The sequence below is a fragment of the Lipotes vexillifer genome, unplaced genomic scaffold, assembly GCF_000442215.2.
Source record: "Lipotes vexillifer unplaced genomic scaffold, Lipotes_vexillifer_v1.1 scaffold962, whole genome shotgun sequence".
In the NCBI taxonomy this organism is placed as follows: domain Eukaryota; kingdom Metazoa; phylum Chordata; class Mammalia; order Artiodactyla; family Lipotidae; genus Lipotes; species Lipotes vexillifer.
The window spans coordinates 74,386-97,075 of record NW_006788568.1 but is presented as its reverse complement, the minus strand read 5'-3'; the positions used below and the strand labels follow the sequence as shown (position 1 = coordinate 97,075).

Genomic DNA, 22,690 nt, shown 5'->3' with positions numbered 1-22,690 from the left:
CCGGAAGGGCATCTTAAAATACACCAAAACATCTTGTCTTAAACACTATTGAGCCAGGGCTTCCCTGGTGGCGCAGTGGTTGAGAGTCCGCCTGTCGATGCAGGGGACACGGGTTCGTGACCCGGTCCAGGAAGATCCCACATACCGCGGAGCGGCTGGGCCCGTGAGCCATGCCCGCTGGGCCTGAACGTCAGGAGCCTGTGCTCTGCAATGGGAGAGGCCACAACAGTGAGAGGACCGCGTACCGCAAAAACAAACAAACAAACAAACAACAACAGCAAAAAAAAAACACTATTGAGCCAAAATATCGGTACTATGGTTTACCATGGAACTTCACTTCAAAACACACTTCCACATTCAAGCGACAGACTAGATCTCTTCAATATAGTATATAGAGTTTATTAAAGTAACTATTATCATCAGCTTTTTTGGGCCAGAATTTAGGCTATAAGTATCTAAGATTTTAGGTTTTACAGTCATTTCGAAAACCAAATACCAACTTTTATCTGCCTTTTCATTTGGGAAGCCTTGAGAAGCACTGTATTAACCTATTAGAAAAACAAAACCTCTTTCTTTTAGAAGCACAACAGCAAAGAAAATGATGCAAATATCTGTATCATTTAGCTATCCCTATAAAATCTCACTTTACAGCCAATACTAGCATAATAAATAAGCAATCCAACATTTTACCGTATTATATATAAAGCTTTCATTTCTTTTTCTTCATATGTTTGCATTGTACTAAGTTCTTAAAACCTGCCTGTGATTTAGGTCTTAGGATTCAGCTCTCTCATTCTAACCCAGTATTTATTTAAAAAAAAAAAAAAAAAAAAAAAAAAAAAAAAGCCAGGAATTGCTATTACAACTGCTATCATTTAGCAAGTAAATGGATCCAAATATCTAAGTAAATGCTATGAATATTTAAATAAAAATCCTTAAGATTCCTTATGTAAGTTAAAGAACGACCTGGAAGATTTAGATTATTTCCATCAAAACAGAATCAGATATACAACATTAATATATAAATATACACACATGGCCAGATCAATCTATCTTTCCTGCTTCTTCTCCCAGTTTTATAAATGTGATCCTTATGCAGCCAAAAATAAATAAAATAAATAATAAATCTTTTTTTAAAAATAATAATAAATGTGATCCTGTCATCATAGTTTCTGAAAATCAACCAGGTCCATGAATCAAGCAAATATCATAAATATCCTCCATTTAATCACTTCTTCTATTGTTCAGCATTTTTTTAAAAGATAGTGGCAAATACCAATTTACTTTGTTGCCTGAGTGCCAAGTAAGCTTCTGGTTTAAACAATAAAACTGTGCCCTTTGTAAATAGATATGTCAAATTTGTCATGTCAGAAGAGGCTTTCCATAAAGATTCACAGGATAAACAGTATGCCCTTAAATAATTAGGTATTCGCTGCCAATACGTGCTCACACATATGTTTAATGATCCTTTAATAACTTGTCTTTGGAATGATTCTGTCCTACCTTTGCTGCTGCAGCCCTCCTGTCCTTTGCATCACTGAATTCATACTTCTGGAAGTACCCAATATGCACTGTAACAGACAGATGGACAGATCAATGGGCCACAGCGACAAAGGCCAGAGAGACAGACTTGACAAAAATTAAAATCAAGGTATATAAAGGGGAGGGAGGAACCAGAAAACATATCTACCTATATTCTATAGTAAAATACCTGAACTTCAGATCTGCAACCCTCTCATCCACATACCAAATAAATTATTCTTGATTTCCATTTTATTCTTCTGTCAACTAGAAATAGTACCACTGCCATAGGCAAAATAATCAGTATTTTTAATACCATCAGCAGTTACAGATACAGCAGGCATTTTTCTGTAACCATGCCACACGATTTCTTCAAATAGAGGTTGCTCTTTAATACACAAGAAACTATCACATCCAAAGAAGACTTTCTATGACAAAATTAAAATGGCAACTATTACACACAGAAAATTTCTATTGCAGTGTCAAGGCCTATGTGATTATAGTATACTACTGGGAATCACTGAATGAAAGTCACATTTCAGCATTTTATCATTCTGTATTTTCCTGTCTTTCTACGTAAAAATGTTTGCTCACACCACAACTAGATTAATTTGGGGGCTTAAAAGAACGTATTAGTGCCATTTAGGCCGATTTCCAAGATAGAGTAAAACATTTATACACAAAACTACCAACAGTATCTTTAAAAGCCATGTAGAGTCCTCCTGCTAGCTCAAATCCATTCAAATGAGTATTCACACTTCAAGAGGCTTCTAAAAGTTATTTTTTGTAAAGTACCTTTATATCTCAAAATGCTGGCTTGGCTTAAGCTTCAACAAAAACTTACATCTATGTACGTCATTTTAATTTAATCAAATATTTTATTTTGCATGCATCTAAAATAATACAGAGCCAAGCTACATGTTTAAGAAACACTGAGGGAAAATGTTTCCCCTTCTATTTCCAGGGGATCTAGCCATTTACGTATTTCTTATTGTAACCCCTCAAAAACATGAGCAGGTAATGAGTAATGATAATCAAATGTAATGCATAATCTCTGACTAAATTCTAGACTAGAAGAAGAAAAGCTATGAAAGACAACTGGGAAAATGTGAACGTGATATGTATATTAGATTTTTTTTCTATGACAACTTTATTCAGATACAATTCATATACCATAAAACTCACTTTCAAAATGTGTGATTCAGTGGTTTTGATTATATTCAGAGTTGTGACACATAGTTGTGTTAACCATTAATTTTAGAACATTTCATCACCCCAGAAAGAAACCCCATACCCATTTGCAGTCCCTCCCCATTCTCCCCTTTCCCCACCCAGTCTCTATTTTTTGTCTCTATGGATTTGCCTATTCTGGACATGTCCTATAAATAGCATCATACAGTATGAGGTCTATTGTGACTGGTTAATTCTGTCATTTAGTTTTACTTATCTAGGAAGGCCAACAAGCTGATAGCTTGCCATGAACATCAAATAGGTCTGTTTTACTGGGGGAATGGAGAGGACCTATTAATTCAGAAGGTTAAAGGAAGGCTGCTTCAAGCTTCAGCTACATTATGACATGAGGAAAGACAATTTATTAAAGTTAAATAACTGATACAAAGTCACAGAGCTGATAAAAGGCAAAGTTGGAACTAAACTTAGTTCTATATGATGCCAAAGACTTAACCACTGAACTATTTTATCTCCTAATAAAATAATCCACCAATTCTCACTGATGTTACCCTCCTAATACCTTGAATACCTCTCCCACCTCTCCATTCCTGCCTTGCTAACCTCATCATATATTTCTTGCTCAGATTATTGTAATACATTTCTCACTACTCTCCCTGCTTCCTAATATCATCCTGTTCTCATTTACTCCCTATACTGCCAACAAAGTGGTTCTTCTCAACACTAATCCTATATTAAAAGTTTATAGTTGTTTCAACTGGCCCCATCTCATTTAGCACTATGCTAAAGCCTTTCACAAACTGCCTACCTGTCTAGCCCCAGCTCCTACCACACTACTTTCCAATAATTTTAGCAATCTTTTCAATTCCTTATTGTTCATTCAACAACCCAGACCATTAATAGCTTCTGGCTTTGTACATTCCATTAATCTTCCTCCTCTGTCTGGAATGCCATCTCCAACCCCATCTGCCTAGTGAGTTACTATTCATTTTTCAAAACCTAGCTTCAGACCCACTTCCACCAGGATCTGTCAGTCCTTCCCAGAAAACAGCACTAAACATTCCTTCTCTGACCTTGTAAATTTACTGTTGTACATATCACTGTATTATAATTTACTTAGACAAGCCGCCTTAAAGAGTTGTCCAGTATCTGTATTCCCCCAGCACGGTGTAGCCACTAAAAAAATACTAGGTAAAAAATCAATCAAATACTCAACTTATATACTGTTCTCTAATTAAACTGAAGCATTATTTTTAGGATCCCATTAACCTCAGAAATTCATAAAATAATCACGATATTTAGGGTCTTAAATGGAGGATAAACATCAGGTTAGGGGAACTGTGGAGGTTCTACTTTTAAGAGAAAAGTATTAAGAATTAAGATAGTAATAGCAGTGATAACCTCTGAAGGAGGGAATCAGGTTGTTAAGATATTAAGGTGGGAGATTTTCTACTTTTTTATCTTTTGTACTTTTTGAATTTTGAGCCAAGAAAATATATGCATAGTCAAACAAAAGTTTTTTAATCCTAAAAAAAAAAAGTATCAAGTCTTAGAATACTAAGGCTGTTTCCATTTTTTTTTAATCGGAGGTTATGGAGGAGAGTTCAGTCATTTTGGCCCCAGCATGCAACGTATTTCTGTATTTTGTTTTGGTTACACAGAATGAAAACCCTGATTCACAAAGATATGAAATTTGCATGGCCATTTCAGAATATTCTTCACTTAAACTGATCCAGAAGCTTAAAAAAAGGCAGTAGAAAACAGTTTGTTCAGAGTTGACTTGTTAACACTGTCTAGCAACTGCCTTTATTTTTATAAATGCTGAGTCAGAGGAAATATGCAGAACTCAAAACCCCAAAACTATTAATAGTAGAGACACATCAAGATGAGTTATCTATCCACTTGTTACTGCAAAACCTGCCAATGTCTGCAATGAGGGTATGAACAAACATCTGCCTCTGCCTTGCCTGGCATTTATTTGATTGAACAGGGCACGTATGTGCTGCTACAATGTTCTACCTTCTGTAACTCTGAGCAGGCATACACAGGTCTGAATCCAAAATACCAGTTCATAATAATCTTCACTCAATAATCCATAAGAAGTGAAGCAGAAGCTTTATTCTGGATTCTGCACACACAAAAAATGTTAGCCTGGATATAGTTTAACACATTGGTAATCTCCAATATGATAAATAGTTCTTTAAAACTTACAGAAAGGCTATCATGAGGAAGGGTTAGAAGCAGGAAGGTTCAAGTAAAAAGCTACAGAAAGACAGATATTAACACCTGGAAAAACTCAAAATCAGAGCTGTTCAAACATGAAATGCACTCCCTTCTAGAGTGGCTGTGGGAGTTTAAGTCACTGTGGAGGTTCAAGAATAGGCTTAAGCTACTCTTAACCCTAAAAGGGATCACTTAACAGGGAGGTGGTATACTTGGTAAGTTGTTGGCCAGGATAACCTTTAAAGATCCTTTTCATCCTTGTTAGTCTTACTCTATGTGAATCAAAAATTGTGTTGACTTCGACATGAAACAAATATCAGGCAAGTTTACTGTCATCCTTCATTCTTTAGCTATTGTTTACGTATTATGCTTGCATTCCTAAGGGTGCCTAGAGGATTTTTGTGAATTTTAAAGTCCTATTTTCACCCTTTTGGCTTTACAGTTGCATGGAATGCAACATTATAAATCAAGCTTCAGGTACTCATATATTTCAAGGACCCAGTGTTAACTACACTGATGCAATGTGAATTGAGATGATTACAGAAAACAGACAAAATGTTTAGGGCCAATGAAACGGAGTTATTAGGTTTTAAAAGTCAGTTAGATTGGTAAGTAATATATATACTCCCTTTTCAAAGAAATATTACTTCCATATTAAATGAGTTTAAATAGTAAGTTATCAGTAATACACTCCTCTAAGAACGTCACAAAAGAAATATTTTCTCATTATTGAACAAAATAAGTCAAGTCAGCTTATCTCCCTTTAAATATATAAAGCATTTGTTATCCAGCGCATCCATAACAATTTCACAATGCTATTCTCCCAGAATCTCTTGGTGCTTCTGTCAGGAGAATGCTGACTTTGTGGACCACTAGTCTCAGTCTGTAATTTCATACATAAATCACAAATAAATTTTACATTATATATACATTCTATAACATCCATCAAATATGTAGAATTAATGTTAAAACTTTGTTTTTAAGTGCTTAATTTGGACTAGAAAATAGTAAATGTTATAAATAGCAATTTTGGCTTGAAATTTTCTTGAAGGTGGTATATATGTAGGCTGGAAAGTTTAAATGGGGCTTGTAAATAGTAGACTTCTGCCTCTATATCACTCTGGTTTATTATTTATTTGGATTCATAAGCAACCGCACTGAAGTCACAAAACAGAGCCCATTGACTCACTCTGTACAAGTCAGTCTCCTGGTGCATACAAAGCTGGAGACAGAAAGGTAGAACAGGTCTGGAGAGACAAACAGAAAATACGCAGCACACAAGACAGTAACATTCATATATGTTTTATTTATATTTAATGATATAAAATACTGAGTTCTGACCCTAGCCATGAAAGCCTAGGCAAGTTACTCAATTCCTCTAAGTCTCCATTTCCTTACCGATAAAATAGTAAAAAATACCATCTACTTCAGAGAAGAGTTGTGATGACTAACATCCCCTTAAATAACTGGCTAAGAACAAACAATGGAAAATGTATCAGAGAAAGAGAGAAGAGTTAATTCAGTGAAGTCAACAGAAGAGGAATGTGAACAATTCACAAATGAAAAACATAGGGATAGTACCAAGACTTATCTTTATCAATAATAAAATCAATAAGAAAACTCATTCATATTCAATTTTGACTCTTCAAATCAATGTTTATCAGCTATGGTCCAAGACCTGTGCTGGCCAATGAGAATACCAAAATTAATACACTGATCCTACCTTCAAGGATTTTCAGAGTCTATTTAGCAAGAGAATAATAGAGATTATTTTTTAAATAGGAGTCTGTACAAAATCCGAGACCCACTCAAAGGGAAAGATTCAAAGAAGAAATGATGTTTAAGGTGAGTCATAAAGTATTAATGAGTTTATCAGGGGAAAAGCATTTGAAACAAAGGAAAAAGCCTTACAAAGGCACAAAGAAAAATTTCACGGGGACTATCACTATTTTGCTATGTCAAGATGAGTGTGAAGAAATGACGGATAAGGTAGCCAAAGGTCGAATTATGAAAAGCCTGATCTATCATGCTTAGAATCTTTTCTCCTAATCTGCATCCTCTGGTAACCTAGTTACTGGAACCTCCTAGGCTCAGAATCCCTAGGCTTAGTAGGTTCCTCATAAGCACCATTTCCTGTCCCATTCCTACTGCTTATCATGACTGGTAAAGATTTGGTATACTTTCTCAGGCCATAAACTTAGACCAAGTATGAACATTTCTGACACTGTCATAAACTGAATAGGATGACCACTGAGGAAAAAAAAGGAGACATTCAGCATTTCCTGAAAAATCTGTGGCAACCACACTACACTCACAAGGCCCCATTTTCCATCAATATCACCCTTTTCACATTCTTTCAATTTTTCTGATTTTGCTAATGAGACCCTTCCAATAACTTCTAATAGCTTCTAACAAAACTCTACTTATCCACACAAAGGACTACTTTCCTTCTTTGCTAAACACCAACTAGTCTCTTCGGAAAGCAGGGCTTTCCTTAACCAAGCAGCAAAGAGGGGTCAAACCACAACAAACGTGAAACATGTCAGGGTTGACCTGATGTAAAAATAACACCTCAAAGACAAACTGGTAGGTGTGGGATTTCTGGGTAATGGCAGTACACTAAGATACTCAACTATGAAAACCAGGCCAGGGCAAGTCAAGAAACAGGATATAATTGAGATCAGGCTACATGTGGATAAAAGTGGGCATGATAGGTTCTGAGTTATTGACTTTATAATCAAGGATTTATTTACATGTCTGCCCTTCCTAGACTAGGAACCCTAGACAGGAAGGAATGTTCTCCACTCATCTTTGTACATCTTGAAAGCAGTTCTTCAGCACAAACCAAGCCTTCAGATAAATGCATCCTCTGTTGACAGGATGACTACAACCTCATCAGAGACCCTGACCCAGAATTACCCAGCTAAACCACTCAAAACTATAATACAGTAAATGTTTGCTGTTTTAAACCACTAAGTGTTAGGGTAATTTTTTATGTAGCAATAGATAACTAATACAAGAGACTCATCTAAAATCAGTCAATTAGCTAAAATGAAAGATTCTTTTAGGACTGTAAAGCTTTCAGTATACAAATACAAAGAAAACTTAAGTACGAGAATTTGGCTCAGTCAAAAGGTCCAACTAAAATCTGAAAAAGTTTGGTACAGCAGAAAAAACTTCTATTTTAAAAGTCAAAAAGCCCCAGTTTCAGGACTTCCCTAGTGGCACAGTGGTTAAGAATCCGCCTGCCGATGCAGGGGACAAGGGTTTGATCCCCGGCCTGGGAAGATGCCACATGCCGCAGAGCAACTAAGCCCTTGCACCACAACTACTGAGCCTGCAAGCCACAACTACTGAGCCCGCGTGCCTAGAGCCTGTGCTCCGCAACAAGAGAAGCCACCGCAACGAGAAGCCCGTGCACCGCAGTGAAGAGTAGCCCGCCGCAACGAGAAAGCCCCTGCACAGCAACGAAGACCCAATGCAGCCAAAAATAAATAAATTAAAAAAAAAAAAAGACCCAGTTCCAATGACCTCCACCAGTCTCTAACAGAGAAACTCCTGAGCTTCCCTGAGAAACCCATTTCTCAGCTTCTCTAACTTCAATTTACTTATCTATATAATGGAGATAATGCTATTTTCTTGGGATTTTGTAACGAATACACGTGAAAACACCCTAGCATGTTTTATAAATATCAGCTATCATTACCACTTTTGTCTATGGTTTGTGAGTCTCCCCTTACATAAAAATGAGTAAATTTGATCTTTTTTTCCCCCATTCTGTTATTTTCCCAAATCTAAGATATTCCTTACTGCAATCTTTAAAATGTCATACTTTCTAGCTGGAATTCTAGTTCAAGGAATGCAGGCAGCCTGTAGAAGTGAAAAAGGCAAGGGAACAGATTCTCCTCTAGAGCCTCGAGAAGGAACACATCCTGCCAACTCCTTGATTTTAGCCCAGTGAGACTCACTTTGAACTTGACTTTCTCAACTGTAAAATAATGAATTTCTGTTGTTTTAAGTCACTAACTTTGTGTTAATTTATTACAACAACAAAAGGAAACTAACACTGAGACTTGAAGGAATGTCTCAATGAACCAAGGAACACTTGGTCTTCTACCCAGGGCATTTACTGAATCCTGGGATTGCACAGGGCCGAGACTAAAAATCTAAAACCTCTGAAGGGCGGAGGGGCAATGATTAAAGTGTGGGACCCACTAGGGGAGGGACTGCTGAGGAAAACACCAGGTTCTTAGTTGAAGACTCTAAAAGGCCAATGGCAGATAAGAGATAAACTGAAACTGAACAGGGCTAGAACTCAGCCTTATTGAATTAAGGCAACCATTCATCACTCTCACTGTCAAGCAGAAGGAAAAATAAAAATCCTCTCTGGAGGAATCCATCATCATTCAGAATCTCTAAATAGTTTATATACAGTGTTCAGCATGCAATCAAAATATGTCAACTGACAGGAACACCTGACTGAAAACTGGGAGGAAATTAAAGATAATATGAAAAGACTAACAGATAATTCAGATATTGGAGTTAGCTGACAAAACTTTTAGGAATAAATTCTTAATATGCTGGAGAAAATAGAGCAAAAGATGGAAAACCGATGAAAAAGAAGAAATCACCAGAAAATTAGCATCTATAAAAAAAGAATCAAATGGAAACTCTAGAATACAGTATCTGAAATTAATAATTAATTGAGGGGTGTTTAATAGCAAATCAGACAAAGGAGAAGACAGATTTAGAGACCCAGATGATAAATCAATGGAAATCATCCAAAATGAAGCACAGAGAAAAAAGGATGTAAGATGCACAAAAGAGCATTGGACACATACGGAAAATAACAAAAACCTCTAATGTATGTGTAACTGGACTCTCAGAAGGAAAGGGGATAAAGGAAGAACTGAGAATTTCCAAAACTCATAAGACATCACAGATTCAAAAGGATCTGAAAACACAAAGCAAGATAAACACAAAGAAAACCACAACTAGACACAAAGTAAAAAATATTACAAACATCCAGATTAAAGGTTCCTTAGCTTCCTCCTACTGCAAACAATGGAAGCCAGGAAACAACGGAATCTTTAAAGTGCTGAAAGAAAACTACTACCAACCTAAAATTACAAACATAGCAAAATATTCTTCAAGGACGGGGGTGAGATAAAAATGTTTACTAAGAGCCTACTATGTGTCAGGTACTGTTCTGGGCACTGGGACTACAGCAATGAATAAAACAAAGTCACTGCTCTCATAGAGCTTTCATTGAAATGTAAGAAGTCAGAATATAAACAGATTAACAAATGGAATATGTCAGGTGGTATCTCTGCTAGCTCCTCCTTGAAATATTAAGCATCCCATTCTATTTCCAAACATCTTTCCCAAACTAGTAATACCTCATGATTCACATTTCTAATATTTGTTAATACCCCCCAAAGCATCTAACATAGCTTATATATGTTTCTGAATTATCAGTAGTAATTCCTAATCAGCAGTAATTCCTAACTTGTCATATATAACCCATTGCTAATTTACAGTAAACTCATATAACGTGGTTAGTCATATCTCCTGTTTGCTTCTTTAGTGATTCAGAAATATTTCAGAATATTAGAGGAGTGATTCTCAACCTGTTTGGTCTCAGAAGCCCTCTTCATCTTAAAAATTACTGAAGGTGCCAAAGAGTTTTGCTTATGCGAATTATAACTATCAATATTTATGATGTTAGATATCAAAACAGAATTTTTTAATATGTATTAATTCATCAAAAAGTAACAGTAATAAACCCCATTATATGTTAATACAAAAATCATTTTTATGAAAATTATATGTTCTAAAACAAAAAAGTGCACTATTTTAAAGTCTCTTTAATATCTGGCTAAAAAGAAAACAGATTCTCATATCTGCTTCTGTATTCAATCCTTAAGTATGTTGTTTTGTTTAAAGAATAAAGAAAATGTAGCCTCTCAAAGATATGTAGTTGCAAAAAGCAGAACTTTTATAGCCTTCTCAGATAAGTACGGATATTCTTTTTGATATTACACCAAAACTCAAAAAGTGGTCATTTCTTAAAGGCTAGTTGTGAAATAGAATCTGAAACCATAGCAAAGAACTTTTCTTATTCTTGCTATATTAAAATCCAATCTTGAACTCTGAATGGATCATTTACCAATGCATGATTGTGAAATATCACAATTGGTGTCACTGGAAAATTGGTCATTTGGAAAATACTGGTTCATTACGTTAAGCAGATCTTCTAAATGCTGACATATTATACAGTATTTCATCAGGAAGCTCTCAGCCTCACAACGGCAGATATAAGTTTTCCAAAATTCTAATTTTCACTTAAAAACTAAATATTTTATCATTGGCAACAAATACTGTAAGCAGTTTTTCTTAAAATAACAGGTGTATTTCATTCATTTTGAAGAAACATTTACAAACATTTGTCTGAATAACCAGTTTGCCGGTCATTTTTTCAAGTAAAAACAAGCAGCTTGTTCAGCTCACAAATCAAATGCACAAATGTTTTTCTTCAAGACAACCTCTGTACTTTAGTATGCAGAAGTGCTTTAGGCATACCACCAATTTTGCCACATAAGCTATTAAGAAAATGTGTGTACTTAAGGGATAAGATATAACACTAATAATTTTTACTGCTTCACCCAGGACAATAAGTGAAATCGACAATTTTACTGAGTGTATGGCAGTGAAAAAGAAAATGACTACTGGTATAGTTGGTGCCACTGATTTGACCTGTGCTAAGGTTCCCGTGGTTTTACCCACCCACTGCTTCTGCACCATCGGTACAAATCCCAGCACATTAAAAAAGGCAAGTAATGTCTTAAAAAGTTTTCCTCTTATGGGCCATACTTTGAGAACTACTGTATTAGAAGGACTCAGGTGTTTCAACATAACTCTCAGTTCATATAAAGTGCCAGGGAACTACATGCAAATAATAAAGTTTAATCTAAAACAGTTGCTATATATTCAGAGGCCTTAAAAAGCTTGCCCTCCTGGAATTTAAACACTTTTTTCTTGCCATCTTCTTACACTATTACTGTGGTGTTATCTAGAAATCATAAAATAATTTATTAGTGCCAGAAGAAAATCGTGTCTGGCTCCCTTTGGTTTACAGATAAGGAAACCAAAGAAGCAAGCATTTGCTAAAAGGACAAACTTCAGTATGTATTCACTAAGTTTCTACTATGTCACAGACTGTTAGTGTGACATATGCTATGGATGAAAACTCAGCTCTCACCCTCAAAACCCTCATAGCTAGCTAGTGACTTAGGTATTGGGATGGCTATATTACAGCCTCATGTAGGCCACACCAAACATCCTTACAAAGTGTTATGCAAACACAGGTAAGAAAGCAGTGATGGTAGAGAAGAGGGACCTGGTAAGAGATATGTAATATCTGAGCAGAGTATGAATAGGACTATATCAGGCAGTTAAAAAGAGAAAGAGCATCACAAGAAGAGGGACCAGCATGAGCAAAAACAGGAAAACATAAATGTGTATTACATATTAAGAAATTATAAGTAGTGCAGCTGGGGTTGGTGGGAGAATCGGGAACAACAGAAGACGGAAAAAATTAGCTGAAATCAAGATGGCGAAGGCATGAACACCGTATTAAAGAATCTAGACCAGACGTATAATAGGAAATGTGTGTGGCAGCAGGGAGGACAATGAAGTCTCTCTTTTTTTTAAGCAGGAAAATGACTAGTATATTTGTATTTGGTAGTATGATAGACAGACTGGAAGCCCAGGGACAAAAAGGCAAAATAAAAAGAGGCCCTAGGGAGTTTCCTGGTAGTCCAGTAGTTAGGACTCCTGGATTTCAATGCCTTGGCCCGGGGGGTTCAATCCCTGGTTGGGGAACTAAGATCCCACAAGCCGCATGGGGAGACAAAAAAAAAAGGCCTTAGATTAGGCTTAGTTAGTAAAAAGGAGAGGAATAACATAAATTTCAGAGATAACTTGATCAGGGCTAATTAGATATGGGAAATGCAGGGCAAAAAAAGAATCAATGATGACTTTCAAATTCCAAGAATGGTTAACTAGCAAGTCAATCAAAGGAAGAACAGCCTTAAGGAGAGAAGGCAGTAAATTTGGGTTTCAGATGGGTTTCAGAGAAATATCTGTCCAAAATGTCACAAGTTTCAATGTGTCCATATTAGAGGTTTTTACTTATAAACACTTGCTAAGAGAATCAGAAAATACTTCAGTCTCTAGCTTATACTTAACCCCTAAAAAATGTACAACTGTGATTGAGAAAGGATATATATTACCAAGTAATTGAAACCATTTAATATTTGAATTAGAAGTATGACAGTTTCAAAGGAGATAGCAAAGCAAGCCTGGGGAGAAGTGTCTGAGATTATAGCTATTCTTAGCATTGTCTAAACAAATGTCTTAGTAATAAGGAAATGTTACCTAATACTTCATTATCTGCTGTAGTTTTCGCCAAAATGTATTAAGTTGTCAGGTCACTGTGACACTTCTTCTAAATGGAATATAGGAAAAAGGAAAAATGCTATTCAGCAAGTTTACATTACAGGAAAAAAACTACACGAAAAAACTCCCAATGCAGTATTTGGCCTTAATACTAGCATTCTCATTTTTAAAAATGAAAAAAAGTAGGGCTCTGAAAGTTAATCTGCCAGTGTAGCTGCTAGCTCAATAAGACCTTTTAAAACTGCCTCTAAGATACCAAACTACCCATTAATTTAATTCAAATACCAACTGGGTATCTACTATGCACCAAGATACATCAAGAAATATTATTCAAGATCAAGCCAGATGACTACCTATCACTGGGTGAATAAAAATTTAGGAAGAAAGCTAAAATTTAGGAAGAAACTTAAATTACACGATTGTAGAAATCTACTGATTCTATAAAATGTGCCATTCTTTTGGAATTGAAGATCTAACACTGGCCCGCATTTTAATTAGCTTGGGCAGTTTCGATTTGCTTTGTTTTAAATACAGTAGGCTTTTTTAAACGCTGAAAATAAAATAAGGCAAGGACTGCCACTACTATCTCCATGGGCTCCAAAGGATCCAGTCATCCCAGGTTAGAAGCAGCCTCGGATTACAGATTATTCTCTCACCTAGTAAGTGATCATCAAATGTCAGCCTAACTACTCATTCTTCCATTTATCCCATCATTTAATGGGAATAATTAAGCTATTTGTAAAGGTACATAGTAACACAGTGTGTCAAGATAGTCAAGATCTTAGCAAAGGGGACTTGCCGGGTGGTGCAGTGGTTAAGAATCCCCCTGCCAATGCAGGGGACACGGGTTCAAGCCCTAGTCCGGGAAGATCCCACATGTCGTGGAGCAACTAAGCCCGTGTGCCACAATTACTGAGCCGGCGCTCCAGAGCCTGAGAGCCACAACAACTGAGTCTGCGTGCCACAACTACTGAATACCTCACACCTAGAGCCCATGCTCCGCAACAAGAGAAGCCACCACAATGAGAAGCCCACACACCGCAAGGAAGAGTAGCCCCCGCTCGCCGCCAACTAGAGAAAGCCCAAGCGCAGCAACAAAGACCCAACGCAGCCTAAATAAATAAATAAATTTATTTATTTATTTAAAAAGAAAGATCTTAGCAAAGTTATGGGCCTGTGATTCTATACCTATGAAAAGTGTCTAATGGAAAAACAGAGAAGTAGGCAACATACATATTCAAAGATATTGGTTCACTGTCATAAAAGGAACAAAGAAAAGGGGATTGATTAACTTCAAGAAGAAAAGTTTTTCCTTCATGCTTCCAAACAATAATTGTTAAGAAAACAACAATAAAAACCTTCATCCAAAGGGCCACCCTAGGAACAACAGGTCAAAGTTAAAATGGAAACAGATTTTAATTCTATTTTTTTTTTCCTAAATCAAGAGTTAAACTTAGAATGAGCTACATCACAAAATATCTGTCATTTACTCATAGTTAAGCAGACCGGAATATTAAAGAGAGAGGATTATTAGAGACACTGGACAAAAACAGGGGCTTTCAACCCTAGTTGTACATTAAAATAAACCAGGAAAACTTCTGTTTAATGACAATGCCTGGTCCAAATTCCCAGAGGCCCATTTGCTTAGTCTTGGGTCATGAGTGCCAGCATTTTTTTAAATCCTCAAGTAAAGAAATCTGAATAAAATAAGTAGACTGCATCGATGTCAATATACTGATTATATTATACTACAGTTCTGCAAAATGTTACCACTGTAGAAAAATCAGTAAAAATGGTATACGGGATCTCTCTGCATTATTTCTTGCACCTGCATGTGACTCTACAATTATCTCAAAATTAAAAATGTGATGAAAAATTCCCAGGTGATTCCACTATGTAGCTAAAGTTAAAAACAAACAAACGATTGATTGGAGAATCTCAGATTCCTGCCAAATCTAAGAAGCTGCAAATTATTCTTTCAATCTCAGCCATTGAAAGGTAATTAGGAATGTTTATCATTTAAAGATATAATACTTTGCAAAGCCAAACACAAATAATTTATGGTTATTCAAAACTAAAAAATCCAAATTACTCTAATACCCTCCCATTTTGTATATAAATTGATTAGATAAACATTATACAGTAGTTCTCATTCACCTCTTGACTGAGCCAGATTATATATATCATGGTAGGTAGCCTGTAAAATGAACCCCAGGATCCACCTCCTCGTCTTCCTACTTCCGTGTAATCCCTTCCTCTTGAGTGTGAGCTGGACTTACTCAAAACAAGTAGAATATGGCGAAGGGATGGGATGTCACTTCTGGGATGAAGTTATAAAAGACTGTGGCTTCCATCTTGGGGGCTCTCTTATCACACACACCCCTCCCGGCACCCGCCCCACGGGAAAGAAGCTACTGTGTTGTAGGCCACTTTCTGGAGAAGCCCACATGTCAGGAACTTGCCCAAAAAAAGCCAGTGAAAAATCTGAGGCCTGCCCAACAGCCACACGAGTGAGCCTCGAAGGGGATCTTCCCCTAGTCAAATCTTGATAACTGCAATCTAGCTGATATGTTGGTTGCAGCCTTATAAGGGACCCTGAGACGAGGCACCCAACTAAGGTGAAGCCAGAATCGTGGTCCATAGAAAATGTGAGATAATAAATATTTGTTGTTTTTAAGCCACTAAGTTTTGGTAGAAATATAGGGCTAAAGATAACTAATACATACAGCTGCCACAGGTCAAATCCAGAAGAAAGTAATCTAATCTGACGACTTCTGCCTACCTTTGTTCATACTATCAAACCTCCCTGCTTCTACAACAGTATCACCCATAACTAACAAACTCTGTTTTACCTGAGCTGACTTCACCACCACCGGGACACACTTTCCTCATTCTTACTTCAATTTCTTAGAAGGGCTTCCTATCCATCTGTTCTATCCATCTAAATCCTAGACATCTTCCAGATAACACCCATAGATCTCTCTTCCATGAACACCTATTACTATCCATTTAGCACTGACCTAATAGCTTTGAGTGTCTAAATTCAGAGACCATGAACTCCTTGAGAATAAGTCTCATATTTTCTTCGACATGTTATACAGTATTGAGCAGTTGCATTTACAGTATCCAAGACCTTACATCCCTTCCAATGTATCAACTAAAGAAACTCAACTATTTTTGTTTAAAAAAACAAAAACAAAAACCCAGGGGGTGAGGAAGGGTGGAAGAAAACCCAAGTGTTCCGACCTAGAATGTGAGATGTCACTAGTTTGGCTTGCATGTTTGCAATAACTGAGTAAAGACCACCCTAATCTGAAGGATTACAGTAATGATAACAAATCCCCTCCATGATTAGCCTAGTAAGTGTTGTGCAGGCTCTTGAAATTTTCCTTTTATTAGTTTCTTAAACAATCTGCCTTCCATGATTAACCCACTCTCTAGTAATTTATCACTAGTCATTACACATGGAGAAACACTGCTGTTAAATTTCAACTAGACCAGTGGTTCTCAAACTTTAGCTTGCATCAGCATCACCTGGAATGCTTGTTAAAAGAGACTGCCAGGGCTTCCCTGGTGGCGCAGTGGTTGAGACACGGAGCGGCTGGGCCCGTGAGCCATGGCCACTGAGCCTGCGCGTCCGGAGCCCGTGCTCCGCAATGGGAGAGGCCGCAACAGTGAGAGGCCTGCCTACCGCAAGGGAAATAAAAAAAGAGAGACTGCCAGAGCCCACCCCCTTAGTTTCTGATTCACAGGACTAATGCCATAAGAGATTCAAAAAGAATTAATGTAATTTAAAGCCTATAGCTCAAGGAGATCAGCTGGGAAAAGATAAAAGTTCAAGAGGAATAAACCACACCAAACACCTTAATAGCTTCAAAATACACACACACACACACACACTACTTCCCCTCTCCCCCACCCTAAAAGTTAACCAATTTAAATTCATCTTGATACAACCACTTGAATTCAATTTCTTGGAAACAATGAGCACCTCCAACTCACTGAGGTTTTAAAAGGATGTTAGAAAAACAAAGCATTACTGTAAAAAAAGACCAATCCATTATTAGTTCATCACTCCTGTTTTAAATTCCTAGATCCAAAAATCAGGCAAAGGAAAACAAAAACTGAAGGTTCTGAGATGTAAATTAACTTGCCAGTTAGGAAAAGCAGTGGCCAGAACTGACTCCTGTACCAATACACAATACACTGGACTATACTGTCTCTAATTTATGCATGAAACCTCACCTTAGAAGCTCTTTAATTAAATATTTTAATTAAATAAATAAATGGGTGAAATAATATTAAAGATTTCAAATCAACAGCCAACAGAAAATTTCCCTCATAAAGATTACATATTTCTGTAGTCTTTAAAACAGGTTATTTAGAATAATAAATAACAGGAAGACACCCACCCACTTCTCTTTATGCCTCCTCTCTGACCACTCACATCCAACAATCCCACGCACCTCTTCCTCAGCACACCCTATAAACGTGGTATTCCTAAGGGTTACTTGACCTTCTCACTCATTCTCCCTGAGTGAGTCAAAATCATGACACTGGATGAACTATGACTATTCCAGTGGTTCGGAACTATCACTAGAGTGGCTAAAAATATAGAGATGCTTAGGGTCCAATTCAGACCTGACTAATGGATAACAATCTCTGGGAATGGAGCCCAAGGACCTCTATGTTCCCCCACCTCCATATGCTTCTTAGGCAAGAACCATGTCCTCTAGAGTGACCAGCACAGACACAAGGTACAACCAACATCTGCTAAAGATTGCTGTGGAAGCACAAAACAGCCAAGTTTAAACATCCCTCAATTGCAGAGTTCTGTAGTGTTTAATAAATTACTTAGATATTTAGGCAATTACGTTACATAACCACTGTATTATTATTAACCACTTTAATATGAACAATACTAGTTAAGTAAATGTAGCTAGGTAAATTAGGGGCTTTAAGCACTTCTCTATCATTACTATACGTTAAAGAACATCCCTGATCTTTTCTTAAAAGTTCAAAAGGTAAGCTAAGTAGCCACAAAGAGTTTTAATAAAACAAGAACAAATTAGACAAACTATAACAAGAGTTACAGAAAGCCAGAAAACCAAGAGCTTTCTAAAAGAAAAAGTGTTAACTTACTTGATTCAAGACTAGAACCCACAGGTACCTACAAATAACAGTATTAATCTGTTGTTGCCCAAAAGAGGAATCAAACTCCCCCAGGAAAGATTAAATCAACTTGGCATCCTTTTTACATTCAATCTTTTTCTCCTGCACATTTATTTTCAAATACACTAACATAACTGATTCAAAAGTAGCACTGGGAAGAAGGGGATTTAAATTTTCTAGAATTAACAGTAAGCTCCCTGATGTGAACTAAATAAAACAATGGTTTTTAAACTTACTTAAAACTTACTGTTATATTAAACCAACATTAGTTTTAACTGAAAAACTTAAAAGGCTCTATGAATATAAACAGGACTTATAAATCAATAAAAGATAAACATCCCAAAAGGGGGTAAAGTGAGCAAAAGCAAAGGGCAATTTATGAAAGAAATACCAGTGCCCAATAAACACATTAAAAGTTCAACCTCATCAGTTTAAAAATAATAAAAAAAGCAAATTTAAAAAATGATAACCTTTCTGAAAGCAATGTGGTAATATGTATCAAATGGTTGAAAATAAGCAAATTCTTTGACTCAGCAATTCAATTTATCCTAAGAAAATAAAACATTCAAAGATATATCTATAAGCATAGTCCCAATGAGGTTTATAAAAAATGGAAACTGGACAATAAAAAGGAAGACCAATAATAACAGATTGATTAAATAAATTAGTTTAGATATGTAATTGTGTAAGCGCTTGAAAAATAATTACTTACTGACAGGAGAAAATTGACACTCCTGTTTTTGTAACCTGCTTTTTTCTACTGAAAACATAAAGAGAACACAAAGTTTGACTGTTATTATTTTTAAAAAAATATGTACAATGTATCCACAGGCCTGGAACAATTACTACATTTCAAATTCTGATGTATCTCTCCCAGTGGCAGGCAAAATAATTCTTTTGTCTTTTTTTGCTCCTTACCACATCAGTATTTTCTTACAATGTAATGTGTTACCTGTGTAACTTTTTAAGTTTAAATCTATTAACATAAATAACCTATAACATAACCAAAGCCTAGTTTAGTGTACCATTTGCCTAGTGTATACCATTTGGAGAAAAAATGGTCTGGGATAAATCCTATCCTTTGACTTACTGATGTTTCTAAATATGAACTTTTAACAAAGGAAAGATACTTATTTCAGCAATCCTACTTAAGATCATGCTTAACATGAAGTAAACTAGGAAAAAAAGAGTTGTATCAAAAATCCAGCATGAAAACATTACTAAGTAGGACACCTAAAAAAATTCCTAGTATTTTGTAGGTCTTCTTAGTGCAGTTCATCCACTTTTATTCCTTTCCCCCTAAACTAACAAAGAAAAAATGATGTCACATGCATTAGCTACATCTCTGTTCCAGAAGCGACATAAAGAACTTGTAGTTTGGCCTCAGTGATTAAGGACACACCTAAGAGCTGAAAAAGCTGGATGAGATTTACCTATGTGAAAACAGACTATAAGTTAAAAAGTTAAATAATAAATATCCATGAATTTTTAAAGCTAATTCAAATGCCAATAAGCTAGGTACAAAGTTTGAAAACATCAGATTTTATACAGGTTTACTATATACTTTATATCATAAATAAATGAATAGAGAATTCAGGGTTTCACTGTAAACTCAGTTTCCTCAAAAAAAGAGAATTTCTCAATTTAGCGACCTAAGAACTCAACTGTCATATTTTTAGGATCAGAAAGAGCAGTAAAACTTATCTTTCTTCTACAACCCTTCAATTTCCTCCTCAAACTACATTGGGTATAGAAAATTTGAGATTTCCACTCTTTGGTAATAGCACTAGATTTTCAGATTTTTTTTTTTTTTTTACTATTATTCAAACCACTCTTCAAATAGGCCTAAATAGATGGTTCCCCTTTCAAAAGAAAGTGTCGCTTACTAAACAGTACTGTAAAAATCTATTAATCATTTAAACTCAACAAGTAGGCAGTGACATACTGCTAATTTGCCAGTGAATATTGGCCAACCAATTTTAAGGGGGAAAAAAAATGACATACCAGAAGGCAACAGTAACCTGCTGCTCACGTATACAGTTTCATTCCACGTAACTAGTGTTTTCTAAGAGTTGCACTGAATCAAGACTCCATTTTTGTTCTTCAGTCATACCCCTGACTCTTCATAATTGTTTTCTCCAAATAAATGTAAACTTTTGATTTCCTAAAGCTCAAAAACGCAAAATCTGACCCACGAGAAGATTAAATGAGATGTGGTTATCAACTTAAACCGAGCCCAACTCACTGACCACGAAATACAAATTATCAGAGAAAAAGAGTCCAGAAGCAGAAAGTCTCCACTTGCTAACTCACAGCAGAGTCCTGTCCAATATTACACAATAACACTGCGTTTTGCTGTGGTTTTAGCTGCAAGCCTGGGTGTGCAAGCTGCAGCAACTATTCCAACAGCTTCAAGTATGCTACAACTGAAAAAAGTAGTAGTCAGGACCCAAAAGAACAGCAAAGACTTAAAAAGAGGCAAGCAGAAGCCTCACCATCAGAAAATAAGGCCCATCAGCACCTCTTCCGAGAAATAGTTCCCTTCCCCCACCTTTAAGTAGGCACTTAAGACTGCCAAGCAGATCCATTTCTTTATTAACTGGTGCCCACTTGGGGCAACCGTACACCAAGCAGCTCTGAGGCCTACTCTAACCCCTTCCAAAAGTTCTCAAGTGAGGATGAAGGCCGGGGAAACCTTCTTAAGGGCCCAGTTCTTCCAGCTCTCCTCCACCCCACCTACGCCCCGCCCCTATAGGCGCTCCTACGGCCAGAGAAAGGACACCCGGCCCAGGGACGGGCAGGAATTGCCCGTAAGAGAAGTCTTAGGCGGCCGGAGGCCTCCGCCATAGCAGGACCTGGAAAGCACCGCCCCCAGCGCACCTCTCCACACCCGGCGAATGTCTGCTCTATCCCCAGCAGAGACAGCGGAGAAGACAGGGCCGGGAGGCACCGGGCTGGGCTGCGCACCAGGCCCAGGCCTGCCCCTCGGGGCCGCGCGGACCACCCGAATCTGCTCCCGGGTCCGTCCCGGTCCAGCCCACGCCGGGGCCACCCTCACCTGGATGACCTCGTTGACCTCCCGGATACATTCCACCATGTGTTGCAGAATCTGCTCAGCCGTGAGCACCTCGTAGCGGTAATCCTCCTCCTGCTCGTGCCCCGGCCCGCCGCCGCCGCCGCCACCACCGCCACCACCGCCCGGCCCCAGAGCGCTGCCGCCGCCGCCGCCGCCCGTCTCCCCGCACAGCAGTCCGTCCCGCTCCCCGCCGACGCCCAGCCCGGGCTCCACCAGCTCCACCTCGCCCAGATCCAGGTTATCATCGTCCGGCTCGTCGTCGTCCTCGTCCTCCTCCTCCTCGGCGCCGCTGTCCTCCTCACTGCACTCTTCGTCCTCGTCGAACTCATAGTTGTAGCCCTCGTCCGAGTCCATGGCGCGACGCGCGGGGGCCCGGCGGACGCTGGCCCCTGAGGCGGGGAGAGGGCGGGGACGCCGAGGCCCCGGCTCTCGCTCCGGCTCCGGCTGATGTCCGGACGCAGGCCTGGCTCCGGCCCCGCGGGCCGCGGCTCCTCCCCGGGCGCGGCGGTAGGCGGCTGGCGGCGGCGGGGAGGGCGCGGAGGAGGGAGGGAGGGAGCGAGGGGGCCGCTTGCCGCCCGCCTCAGTCAGACGCGGCTCCGCTCTGGCCTCCGAAGGAAAACAGTCCCCAGCACTACCTCCACGGCCGCTGCTACTGCTACTGAGCCAACAAAGGGGCGTGCGTCACCGCGCCGCGCTGCGTCGTCGCGTCACGGCTCTTGACGTAATCGCGCCCCGCCCCGCCGCCCCTGCGTAGAGTGCGGGGAGACCCCACGGCCCGGGCTGGCCCAGGGAGCGCGGCGCGCTGAGGTGCGCCGGGAATTGCCGGCTGGGTTCCAGCTGCGGGCGCTCTTTGGGGCGACACCAGCGGACGGTGTACTGGAGGAGTCAGTGGCCTCCTGGTCACCGAGGGGGACGGTTGGGGGGGGGCACCTGGACCACCCAGGTGGTGGTTTTTGACGCAGGCCATGGGGATCCAGCCCCTCGCGCAATCCGTGGGGGAAGGTTGCCTTCCCACCGGGCCGGGGAGACCCTTCCCGCCCGCCCTGGAGT

At 38.6% G+C, this 22,690-nt stretch overlaps 1 protein-coding gene across 1 annotated transcript in view; it reads right to left on the bottom strand.

Moving 5' to 3' along the window:
* The window catches only part of ARIH1 (ariadne RBR E3 ubiquitin protein ligase 1), a 122,663-nt gene extending 100,355 nt beyond the window's left edge, over window positions 1–22,308 (bottom strand). Inside the window, exon 1 of the mRNA XM_007461670.1 lies at window positions 21,623–22,308. Within this exon, the coding sequence (XP_007461732.1) occupies window positions 21,623–21,994 (372 nt within the window). The 5' untranslated portion in view covers window positions 21,995–22,308. The remainder of the gene's footprint in view (window positions 1–21,622) is intronic.
* Between the last annotated feature and the right edge of the window lie 382 nt (window positions 22,309–22,690).